Source organism: Mycteria americana, chromosome 4, assembly GCF_035582795.1.
Source record: "Mycteria americana isolate JAX WOST 10 ecotype Jacksonville Zoo and Gardens chromosome 4, USCA_MyAme_1.0, whole genome shotgun sequence".
Classification (NCBI taxonomy): Eukaryota; Metazoa; Chordata; class Aves; order Ciconiiformes; family Ciconiidae; genus Mycteria; species Mycteria americana.
Window position 1 is genome coordinate 88,647,748 of NC_134368.1, and position 12,879 is coordinate 88,660,626.

The window sequence follows — 12,879 nt, forward strand, 5'->3', positions numbered from 1 at the left end:
TTTGTATCTGACTGTTATAACAGACTGATGCTTACCAATCAGTGCTGAATAGCAGAATTAAAAACAAAACCAAAACCCGTATATATCTTAGGGAGCTGGGTACAGAGGAATTAAAATTACGATAGTTCAAGTTAAGGTACCCAAATGGGTGCTGTTCCTTTTTATGCTGCACTGGCAGTAAAAGAGAGTGAGCCATTATTTCTACATTTAACACTTGTACATTTTTATTTAGTTAAATCAGCCATTGTACACATTGCAGCTATGTATTGTTAGTGTTGTATTTTTTTTTTTAATTTTTAACTAATACATGCCCTCATAGATATATTCCATTAGTGTTATCACCATGGGAACAAGATGCTGATTCGTCAACTTAAAATTCACTTCTTCTCACAGTATTCAAGTTCTTTAATAACACAGCAAAAAATCAAAATAAGAGGTGAATAACCATTATGTTGTTACACAGAACATCATCTGCACCGCAAATAACACAACAGAAATGCATTTCTTTAGAGCCCCATCCTTGAAGATCATCCTGTGCTGTCTCTGACAAGAAGAAAGCCATGATGCGTCGTGAAATGTTTCATCACGGGTCTCATTCGGTTTGGCTGCCAAAACACTTTTGTTTTTGGTTTGTGGTGTTTTTTTTTTTTTTCCTGCCTGCCAAAAAAGTGTTAGCATGGCACCTCGGGTTGTTTTGCCTGCAGGAAATCAGAACTCCTAAGATGTTTTCCTGCTTTTGGCATCGCTACCTTAATGAGGAAGTGCCCTTGTTCTGAGCACTGAGTGAGTCATTAAAAAAACCAAACAACCCTATAATCGTAGAAGGCCAGATAAGCTTGGAAAAAGTATTACTCCTAGAGGAGAGGATTTGTTTTACTCTGGTTTTGAGTATACTATTACAAAAATCAAATAGCTGTTTAAAAACATTTAGTTTGTGTGTGTGTGTGTGTGTGTCTATTATATATGCTAAAACCCTACAGAGCTCCCTCCATTAAATATTAAGGTATAGAACACCCAAAATGTCAGATCTCTACGTTCCCTTTTTTGAAAATGAAAGTGCAGACATGCTATCACGGTTTTCAGAGGGTTGGTTTAGAAATATATATATAATATATATAGATAGATAACAAAATATGAACAGAAACTGGCTTTCAAGGATTGTGAGCACTTTCTCTTTAAAAAACACTTGATTGGAAGATAAAAACTGCTCGCTCAGTGCTAAGAGGGCTAACAAGCTGACATGATTATAGGAGGGTTTGGCTTTGACCTTCAAATGCCACATGCATGTATCGGATAAGAGGCAATCTTGATAAAACACGGTGAATTAATTATTCTCCTTGGATAGTGGGTAAGTCTTTCTCCCATAGTTATCTACAGTGCAGTGGCCAGCAGGAAGTACCACCAATAAGACAGTGTGGTTTGCTAAGCAGTGATGAAAACAGGAAACTACTGTAGTTATAATTGTTTAATACACCCTGCCACATGTCCAGATCTAAAAGATTTTAATACCGTATGCAAATGTGCCATAGATATAGCTGCTAGCAAGTTGGTTACCTAATTGGGTATTCTTTTTTTTTTTTTTTTCTTTTCTTTTTCTGGAAATCTTTAAGTGGCTGTCCGAAGGTCTTAGAAGTATTAATGGCCACAGTCAGCTGTTACTTCATGAGAACAGCTGAATTTCCAGGTTTTTAGCCTGACTCTTAGAGCCTTTAACTATAATAGATCCCTAAACTGGAAGTCTTATGGATGCAGTAGATCTGCAGTGCTTCCTCCTCAGTCAGTCTGTGTTTGCAGTCGATTGTGTTAACATTATTTTATTATTCGCTGTTCAGCAGTGTCAATAGACCTTGTAATCCATGATGCTAATTGTAGTCATAGGCAGTGTGTTTTCTGCAGTCTTGTAAGTCCAAATACTCTTGCTATATACAGTTTACACATTAACTCCCTTTTTTATGATGCATGTACATAGTCACTTGAAGAGGCCTGTAGATGAAGTTGGCTTGACAAATGCAATTTCATGAAGCTAGTGCAGAAGCAAAGGAACAGCAAAGAAGTGGCGATGCTGACAAATTCCCAGTACAGCACAAAGACGACGATTCGGTGGATAAATCATCCTGAATGAAGGATGCTATCTTTGGTCACAAATTAGCTTACAGGGTAAAAAAATAACAAAAACCCAAAATCAAATGGGGGGGCAGGGGGGAGGGAGAAATGAATTCACTGCATCTGCACAAGTAGAAATGGCAGTGTCTTCCAGTGATTATGTAGGTAATAATGTCTACACCTAGAGAAGATGAATGCTGCATACGGGATGGATGGTTATGTGGTGTTGAGGGGTGGCAGCTTCTCACTTCGCCTCCTGTTTCCAGTCCTCTTTGCAGAAGTGTCTAAGAAGCTGCTGGAGGTCATGTTGGAGGTCATCCTGTGGTACTGCTTCTGGGGTGTCTTCCAGCTCTTCGATGTGAACGTGTTTTCCATACCGATCCTTCATCACAGTCCTCTTCTGTGTGCTGGCTTTACTCAGTGTTGTCCTAAAACAAAATAAAAGAGAAAACTGTCTTAAAAAGGCCACAGTTCCTGAAGGTTTTAAAAAATGCTCCTTTTCAGCTGCAGTTTTAAGGCTTTTTCATTCAAAATAACAGGAGAAGAACTGTAGCTGGCACTTTAAGCCAGCTACTGAGGTCAGATACTCGTTATGCATTCTGAATACAATACACACCACCGCTTTAATTGCCTTTCATAATGTAAACTAATAGCAATTAATCTCTATACGCTGATTAAGCATACAGTTTTAGATGCCCAGCAAAAACATGCTGTAACACACAGACATGCAACATCTGTTGAAATTCACACAAGACCTTCCTATTTGCTGTATTTAACTTCAACATGCAGAGTTGTCCTGTGCAACAGTAATTTAAGCTGATTAATTTCTTGAACGCTTACTTCTAACAAGCCTTACTTCTGACAGCCAGTAAAACTACATTTGTGATAATCTAGTGTCCTAAACTATTCTGTTAATTACGCTCTTACCTCATTGGAACCATCTTGCTCTACTAGTCAGAACCTTAAACCTCACCAAGTCCCTTCCAGATCTAGGCACATAAGTGTAGTTGTCAGAGGACAGCTGGGCGTCTCTTTCTTAGCCTTACCCAGAAGCACAATTTTTGGTCAGTGTCCTTGAGAGAGGACCACGGGAAGCCAAGCACACTTGGAAATTCCTGTGCACTCAGCCAGGAATAGCTCCATTTTTATCAGACAGCTGACACTTCTTAATTTGACCGGAAGGACCAAAAGATCCCTCCGTTAGATGGAGTACTTTGACAAGAATGCACACCCTTCATCCCAAAGCAGATGCAGCAGGTCTTTTGGCTCTCACTGTGTCCTTGTGACACCATCCCGCTAACTCTGAAACTGGTCTGTGTTTTACAGCTTGTTACAATTACAGACACAGTTTGGTCAGGACGCTCTTTCAAATGCTAACATTGGCTTTACCACCCCAATGGCCATTATCAATTCAAATGGTCCGACAGAAAAGGTGTGTAAAAGATACCTAGCCTGTAGCAGCCTTGGCTCAAGTTGTGTGTGGTAGGAATTAATACCCTTGCTGTACTACGGTAGCTTTTTTTTCCCTCCCAAATATTTTCCTATCTGCCCTGCCTCATTCTTCATAAGGCTCAACTGTCACAGGCAGATATCTCTATATATATATATATCTATCTCCATATACCCCCTCATCTATTTTGATAATGTTTAAATTATCAAATGATCACAGAGTCAACTGGTATGAAAAAAAATATTTTTGAAGTAACCTTGATTAATGTTGTTAACTGTAAATCACGCTGTTATTCCGGTATCGCCTCCTATGAAATCAGCTAGGCAGTGATACCCCTTTGTACTGCGTCTGGCCAGCATGCAGTTAACTTTCTTCATAGCAGCCTGCGAGGTGCGCTGTTTTCCATTTGGGTCCAAAACAGTGTTGGTAACAGACCAATGCTTTGGCTACTGCTGAACACTGCTCACACAGCATCGATACTTTCTCTTTTTTTCCCCACTGGCCCCCTCAGCACGTAGGCTGGGGCTGGGCAAGAGACTGGGAGGGCACACAGCCAGGACAGCTGACCCAAACTGGCCAAAGGGCTATTCCCTACTATATAGAATCATGCTCAGCAGTAACAACAGGGGGTAGAGGAAGAAGCTGGGGGTCGGGGGCTTGTATCTTCCAAGGTGACCATTGCTCAGCGACTGGCTGGGTGTCAGTCTGCTTGTGGGAGGTGGTGAGTGACTGCCTTGGCATCACTTGTTTGGTTGTTCTTCCCTCTTTCCTTCACTTACTAAACTGTCTTATTTCAACCCATGAGTTTTCTCACTTTTGCTCTCCCCCGTTCCAAGGTGGGGCAGGAGGGTTAGGGAGCGGCTGCGTGGTGCTTGGCTGCTGGCCAGGGTGAACCCACCACATCCCTATTCACTGAGTCTTTTCAAGTAATGTAGACCTTTCCGGGGCATATATCCCTTCCTGTAACAGAATGTTAGTAGTAATCTTTAGTACTTTTGCAAATAAAGCTTTAGATGCTGCCAGTGGTTTCACTTCAGACGCTCACTCAAATCCACTCATATATTATGAGTTTGTTAATCCTTTTGTAGTAACAGTTCGTTGACATGCCAAGCCAAACCTTTTAATAATCGATCCGTCCTCTTTCATGATTTCTTTCTCTACTAAAGCGGGGAGTTGGACTTTCATTTGGTTACCTGTATAGCTCAAAGCCTCGAATTAAAACATAAACTTCAAATTAAAACAAAACCCAAAAACCTCGGACAGAAGATAACTGCTCTTCATACCTTAGTGCTTTATATTAATGAAGTTGAATGCTGAGAAAACGATGAATAGACAAATAAGAGAAGCATCTGCCTGCCATTTGTATCCTTTCAAATATTCCTCAAAAGTACAGATCAGGTACAGTTTCTTGTATAGGACAGTTTCATTTTCCTAATAATTGTCCTGAAGCACGCCTTGGTACTTTCTTTTCAACTTTGAAGTAGCCCAACTCAAGGCCTTGCAGTACCACACTTGCAGAACTCATCCTTTGTATCTGCTTAGGACAGCTGCTACAGCAACCTTTTTCCTGTCACAGAAAACACTCTGTCTTTTATAGCTGTTCCCACTGCCACCTTGAGCTGCCTGTTCTCAGTGCTAGCAGCACAGAGACGGGTATACATAGAAATGTATACATAGAAATGATGGGTGATGCCCCTGAGCCTCGACTGCACTGAAATGGGAGAAGCAGGGAACGGAGCCCAGCAAGCTTTTCCACAGAACGTCCGCTGTTACGAATGCTTCATAGAAAACAGAAAAATAGAAAAAAAGGCAGCATTTTTATTTTCCTTTTAGCTGGATGCGGGTTTGTCTGTGGTATCTTCCGCAGGCTTCTTGATTTACTAAACTAGAAGCTGCAAGCTGGGAAAAAAGTGTTATTTCCCAAGCCATTTCTTTAAGCCTCTACATGACAGCTTTTGCTGCTTGTTTTGTTATTGTCAGGAGAGAGGGATCTGGCGGCTGGGTCTATATTTGTAACGGGAAATTTGGCATCTGGCATCTCAATCTAATAGCTTAGCACTTCTTGTCTTCCCGCAAGCTGTAATACCATTGTACGGCAGAAAATATCCAGACCGTGACATTGTTGCATCTATGTTTTTATATGATATTTTGTCAAGTTAAAAAAACCAAACCAAGTACTTATGTTGCATCTAGTGACACAAAACTTTCATCCACGTGAATCTTTAAGATGTGTTTTATACGTGTTATTCAAAGCGACGATAAAATGGATGAAGAGCGAAGTGCTATCAGTTCCTTCTAAAAAAAGCTATATTAAGTCAATATCACTTTTCTATTTCTGAAATGTTTACACTGACCAGAAAAAGCATAGAAACAGGAAAGCTGCTAATTAGCTTGGTAGCTATTTCTTCCTTTCAAGGACCAATACATCAACTTACTCAGGGAGGAGACTTAACTGTATCAATTTCTAAAATTAGCTCCATGCATGGTAACATATGAATGGACTTTTTCTTTAACAGTAACCACACCCATGATTTCTAACAACTTTACTTAGAACCCCCATGGGTTTTTTTAGAATCTTAAAATGTTTCATAGCTAATTCTGTAATTACACACACACTTTATATACTAATCCCTTTATAACATGTCTGAGTATAAACACAGAGGTTTATACTCAGTAGTTGAGTATGATGCTCCACCAACAAAACTTTCAATAGAGTAGAATTTGTCCCCAGGTATGTCGTGACACTTGTTTTAATATTTATATTTTAAAGGCATTTTTACCTCTTCAAAGTCCTCTTTGGCTGACGGAAGATCAGTAGCTAAGCTAGCATCCCCCAGGTGTTTCTCCGTTCTCTCTCCTTGCACTACAGTGGTTTTTATGACTTTGCTGACCTTCCGGCCTTCCACTGGTTCAGACTGGAATTTGGAGGCACTAGGCAAAACAGCAGGTTCAGACAGGGTCACCTGTAAGGTTAGAAAGCAGAAGTATATGGATATAAATTACATAATGGATACTAACAAAGCTTTTAGTTATTCTATCATTCTTTCTTAATCACTGCCATAGGGAACAAGAATATAAGAAGTGTCTCACTTGCTATGTGTATGCATCAAAATAGTGAGCGTACATTTTATTACCTGCTTTACAGCTCTGGAATGAGACATTGCAAGATGTCAGTTCAGACAGCAGGAACAGCCCTGGATAATTTATTCTGCTGAGGAGCTTTATGCTGGGAGGGTGAAAACTGCTTCTGGAACCTGAACTAGCCTGAGGGCACCCAGGGATATTGCTACCCTCCACCACACCACAGGCTGCTGTTCTGGCTTACCTGCCAAGGCCACTGGAGCTACACCAAGTTAACAAGTGGACCTCTTGTGGTATTCAGACAGGTAGTACGAATTAGTGGTATCAGTCCATATCTTAATTTTAAGGTACTCTTCTGAGATGAGTCACACTTGTAAAACCAAGGAACTCTTACAGGAGCAACAGACCAGAATATTAGAATACCACGGGGAAGTGACAAATGCAATTTTATTTGGCAAAATACGAATTTAATGTACGTGGGTTCCACATGATAAAGAGTAGCTCTGGTATGGTCAGCTAACTAAAAAAATTACTTTGTTTTATTGCTGCCTTACTCCTAGAGAATTAATTCTGATGATTAATTCTGGCAAGAGAGAATGGCAATTACATTCTTAGCATTTCTAATGACCGCTTGTTAAATGTTGCTTTCAGCTGCAGCACTGCTGAAAGCAAGCCCTACTACCAGCTTCTGGCCCTCTGTCACAACCTTAATTTTGCTGATACAAATGTCTGTAGGGCTCCATGGTGAACTAAGGCAGGAAAAGATAAACTAAAAAGCACTTACCTTTTCAGGTTGTTTTTCTTTTTAATTACCTGGCTCTACAAAGAGTTTGCATGAAAATCATACTTTTTTTTAGCCTCTTCAAAGCAAAGAACACACCAGTAAGTTCAACCTAATATAACTGTATAGTTTTAGAAGGGCTTAGTTGTAGAAACCTAGAGAACACCAGATCATTTCATTACAACATTCACTAATTTTCCTATTAGATTAAGAAGTATAACAACAAATACAGATTTGCCATTTATCTGTGTGTCATCTTAGTACAAAGCTGCTTTCTTTATGAATTTGGTACTTCTCAGAAATCACAGAATCTGTATCCTGACTTATTTTCAGAGAAAACTGCCCTCTTTCCCTGCCCTCCTTCCCTCCCCCTGCCTTCTCCCTGTCTTTATTCTGAGGCCTTTCCATCTGCAAGAAAACTTTTAAAAGTTTCATTCAAAACTGAATGCTGTTCGCATGAGTAAGATGTAGTTACTAAGCACACTGGTGGTGTACTGCTGCTTTGTACCATCGCAAGGAAAAGTGGAAGATCTGACCTCTGACTGCTCACTGTCGCTCTTCAGCACAACCCGTTTTACAACTTTGGAATAGCCATCTCCTTCTTCGACAGTGACAGGTTTTTGTGGTGTTCCTTGCATTAGGACTTCCTCTTTTTCTGTGCCATCTGGAGAAACGTATCGCCGGATTATCTTTCTAGTGACCTGAAGGAATGAAATAGAGCTTTGTCCCAAAAGAATTAACAATAACATATTCCTTCTTTTTCTCTAGATAGTATTTTCTATGCAAAGGGCATTTTTTCCTACACAGAAAAACCTACATAGATGGTTCAGTGTTTTAGTCTTTAACACATATACTCACAAGGACCTGTAGTAAAGCTGCAAGCTGATGCATTTGCCCTACTTAGGTTATCACACAGCAAAACTTCCATAAACTTACTTCACACGTGGGCACAATATAGATATTGGAATGACTCTCTAAAGCAGTAGTTATTATTAGGAAAAGAGGGATAGTCCTTCGGAGAGAAAACATACTTTGCAACCACACAACTGAGGGAAAACTTTTTCAGACTGGCATTTTCAAAAAGGCTTCTTAAAGTAAGAGGCTAGCAGCTTGGCTATCAAATGCTTAGAACTAGATTCACAGAGGGACTTGGACATCACATTGCAACACCGATAGTACTAATGCCTGCTGAACTAGTGAGCTAGAATTAACCTAGTTAACAGACTAATCTGGTGCTTAAGCTTTCTAGGCATTGGCAAGCCAAACAAAGAGAAGCAGAAGAGAACTACAGGGTTCAAGATGAGATAAATTTCTCAGGAGGATGGGTATGCATCCCTCTGTGGATGACCTGGACCTCTACATTTTCGTACGCCTTCCCAGCCCCTTTTGACAAGGTAACATTAAGCAGTAACCTCCCGCTTTGTCCAAAAGCTTATTTGCTGTGATACTCAGCCAGACTGGGTCACCTATACATAAGAGTCACAGAGGTGGGGGTAGTGCCCGCCCAGGCATGGACCTACCCAGAAGAATACAGCCATGCTCACTCTTGCACAATGAATATTTGGCCCAGGTTGTGCCCAGGAATATTTGGCTGGGGTTGTTTGTTTTAATAAGAATTCAAACAGCTTCCAGAGACGTGCTATCCAGCTGAGGGTCTATGATGTTTTCTTGGGAGACAGAAGATGGAGTTTGCCACCAGCAGAATTCAGCCAAGTCCTAGACCAATTCTCTAAGCACTGAGGTGTCAGGTAAAGCAAGGAGCACAGAAGTTCCTCTTCCACTTCCACGCTGTGCAGAATTCGCTTTTATAAGCATGGTCTGAAAATGCTTATTTTATAAGGCCATCACACAAATAAGTACTTTCTATATTCTTTGTGCCATAGAAACTGAACTGTATGTACAGATACGGAAATTTAGGAACCTGGTCAAGCACAGCTGAGTGGAGATTTTGAAGATCTAAAGTCTGAATTTAGATGACTCTTGCAGACCCAGACCTCCATTAGTTTCATTACTACGAGCAAACATGATCTTAGATAAAATTGTCGTGGTGTGGTTTGTTTGGTGGGTTTTTTTGTTGGTTTTTTTTTAAGAAACTTTTTCTCAGAAATGTGGATCTATGCAGAATTTTCATTGGTTTTAAGTGGGAAAATTAACAAGCTATGTCATGTTAAGTTATAAACTGTAACACAGAATGATCCTGCAAATCAAAATAATTCTTTAAACTTTGGAATCTCTCATGAACAGAAATTCTGGTTCCTTCCGTGCTCTACTCTTAAAAATCATGCCCCTTCACAAAAGAAAATTTGGCATGTATGTGTATGTATTTATCCTTCCTTTTATAGGAGTATAAGTAGCAAGGGGCATAACTGACAATACCTTCTTTACCACTGTGTGGCCATGTTCATCTGTATATTGCTCTTCTGTGACTGTTTCTGGTGGCATTTCAGGCATACTATCAGCCTGTATGACAAAGAACAAAGTTTTATGAAGCAAGGCCTTCCTGTAGGTAACTTTAAATAAGTGATTTTAAAATTGGTTAATTGGTTAAAGAATGAAAAAACAATTGAGAAATGTTAGAAAAAAATTTGTTCTGCAAATAAATACTTAGAAAGGCATGCAAAGAAAAGTTATGCCACAATGGACAGGCAAATATATGTTAATTGACCATGTTGAGTATGGGGCTGAGAAGTCTTCGTCCTCCGCCTACTGAGGCATCTAACGGGATTTAGAGTTGGGTTAGCAGTATTACTATAATCCTCCCTTCAAGAAAAGGTATTGGAATGGCTTATCCAATGCCCATCCATTGTTCTGGAGCATTCCAGCTTCAGGTGCAATACCAGCCAAGCGGTTGTCTCAGCAGCATGCCTAAATGTGTTACCAGGGCCTAGTCACCACAGGCTCGTGCAATCATTCAACACGCGGTACCTGAATAATCACCCGGCGACGAATGACCCTGGTAGTGACCATCTCTTCCTCGTCCGAGCTGGTCTCCAGCCCACCTAACTCCTCTGCTAACTCCTAGTGGAAGCACGGAAGCAGTGCTCTGTTGTCTGTGGCACTAGCAGTACTTACAGGTTCTGTCTTGTTTTTATCTAAAACCATCTTCACTTCTGAAAATTTTTGCTTTTAGCATTTTGGCCTCTTACCTGACTTTAATCTGTGAAACATTGATGCGAGGTGGGAGGCTTTGGCCACTTGACTATACATTAGCTGTTCATTAGCATATTGAAAAAAGAAGGATGAATCTTTGTGATACTAATTCTATAGGATGCTCTTAGTGGTCTTAGTGCCCTTAAGATTGCCAGGGACAAGCCTGGAATTGGTGGCATGATGTCGTTGCAGGTGGACTAGAAGGTATTATTAGCACCAACTCTGGAATTCATACATATTGCATATGGTTTCTGTATTAATTACATGGAAAATTATATGAAAACCTTTTAATCCTCCATACCGGGAAGTACAAAGTACAGCATATAGGCAGGAGGACTAAACAGTTTTAACTAGAGGACAATGTATCAATAGCCTTGGCACTGGAAAGATCAAGAAAAATTAGTAACAAGTGTTGAAGTAGTTCTCTCTCCTGCACAGGGAAGAATTAAAAACTTAAATGAAGAGGTCAGAAGGCAAAGAGAAGCTGAAAAGAACTACTTGGGAAATACCAACAGTATAAAAATATAAAGGGGAAAATAAATAAGGGGTGTGTGTGTGTTCCTTTTTGGTGGTGCTGGTGGTTGTTGTTTAATAAAAGAACTGGAGGGAAAAAGAAGTACATTATCTTTGAGGGCAGCCATTGTATTGAGTCCTGTTGTAGCTAATCTTTCAACATCTGAGTTATCCTACACATTTTATATTCAACCTTTTTCTGAGATCCCAGAGGCAGAGCTCAAACTCTTCATTCTAGTGGTGGTACATTTGACAACATGACGATAAAGAGCAAAGAAAGAGCACCCCGTTTCTAGTTGAACGTCAAAACAGGAAACAATTTCTGCTTAACTAATTTCCTGCCCAATTATGCCTTCTCCTTTTCTTCCACTTAGAACAGGCAGAGCGAGCTGTTTATTCTTAAACCTTTATCTGCCAAGGAATTTAAATTCCACACTAAAAGCCATATAGTTGCTTTCTTTCATTGCCTCTTGACATCTTCCCCTCTCCAAACACTGCAATAAGATACCTTTGTCTTACACAACCGACGACCTACCTCACATAGTTCTTGTTCTTCTCTTCCATCTCCTGTCTCCATTTCTCTCTACTGCCTGCATGCTACACAAACACCATTCTCAAGTTCTTTTCTTCCAGTACATCCTTAGTATTCTGCAACGTACATCCTGCTGCCTCTTTTCCATGTCACACTGTACAGTATTTTTCATGTCATTCTTCATGCTGCTCTGGGCTAGTCTTGCCTTTCTTCATAAGCTTTTAACATTATTACTTTGTCTTTCATTACATCTGTTTTTCAGCTTTCACTTGTACATGGTTTGTTTCTGCACCTGTTATTTACACTAATTGTCTCTCTCATGCATGGACGTAACTGTCACAGACCAAAGGACAAATAAGGGTAGCAGAACCAGAATTACAGTCTAGACTTTAGGATCTGGGTTTTGCTCCAGCTTTGAAAACCTCTATACAAATGACTATAGCTAGCCCTTATAACCACAGAGGAAAGGAGAAAAGACTCCACTGCAGATGGGGATTAATTAGGCTGACTAAAAATATTCTCATCTTAAGGAACGAGCGAGACGTAAAACTTATTCTTTTGTGTCAAATACTTTGAGGCAAAGTTGTTACTTACCTTTTCTAAAGATTCCTCTTCATAGCCTCTTCCAAACTTTTCTGTCTGCTCATCAGTTGACTCCACTATCACTAGACTAGTTCTCCTTGGAGAGAGGTCATCCTGGTGGAGCTGGGAGTCCTCGGGCTCTTGGACGATGGGAGAGTCACCTCTCTGAGCAGATGATGGGGGCTGTGGGGATGGGTCTTCTCTCTCTTCCTTTGCCACACTGAAGTGTGCAGATTCTTCGCTTGCTGCTTTTCCAGTTACTGGTGCTGTAGACTGCTCTGTTCCTGGAGTTGTGACACTGTGAATTACAGGTTCAAGGGAAGTTACTACCATGCAGTGCTTTCCAATTTCCATAAATGGGACATTATGCGCTGATTAAATATTGTTATGTCGTCTGTCGCCTAGCAAAGTCTAGAAATAACTGATACTCCTTGACAATAACTACAGAGCAACCTGGCTAGGAATCCCTCTCATCTTCCTGACCCAAGAAAATCTCCAAACGGATGTCCAAACATTGTACCCAATTCTGCAAAACTTGGTCTTTGTAAAGGATTTATGTGAGCTTTGCTGTCATTTGTGCCCTCACAAATATACATATTACCTATTATTTTTTGGGGGAAAGAGACTGGATCACTACAGGTGGATGAGAAGCAACTACTACAGTAATTACAAGCTATGCAGCTGCAG

General features: G+C 40.3%; 1 protein-coding gene across 9 annotated transcripts in view; it reads right to left on the reverse strand.

The window, feature by feature from the left end:
• Positions 1-219: 219 nt before the first annotated feature.
• The window catches only part of ANK2 (ankyrin 2), a 203,607-nt gene continuing 190,947 nt past the window's right edge, over positions 220-12,879 (reverse strand). For 5 of the 9 annotated variants that reach the window (XM_075501225.1, XM_075501223.1, XM_075501221.1 and 2 more), the window contains 5 exons: positions 12,205-12,490; positions 9,792-9,875; positions 7,952-8,116; positions 6,334-6,516; positions 2,382-2,531 (listed from right to left, as the gene is read on the reverse strand). In XM_075501225.1, coding sequence (XP_075357340.1) covers positions 2,517-2,531; positions 6,334-6,516; positions 7,952-8,116; positions 9,792-9,875; positions 12,205-12,490 — 733 coding nt within the window. In that variant the 3' untranslated portion in view covers positions 2,382-2,516. Of the gene's footprint in view, positions 2,532-4,670; positions 4,763-6,333; positions 6,517-7,951; positions 8,117-9,791; positions 9,876-10,340; positions 10,434-12,204; positions 12,491-12,879 lie in introns of all 9 variants that reach the window. The other 4 variants (XM_075501222.1, XM_075501218.1, XM_075501217.1 and 1 more) reach the window with 2 other exon arrangements.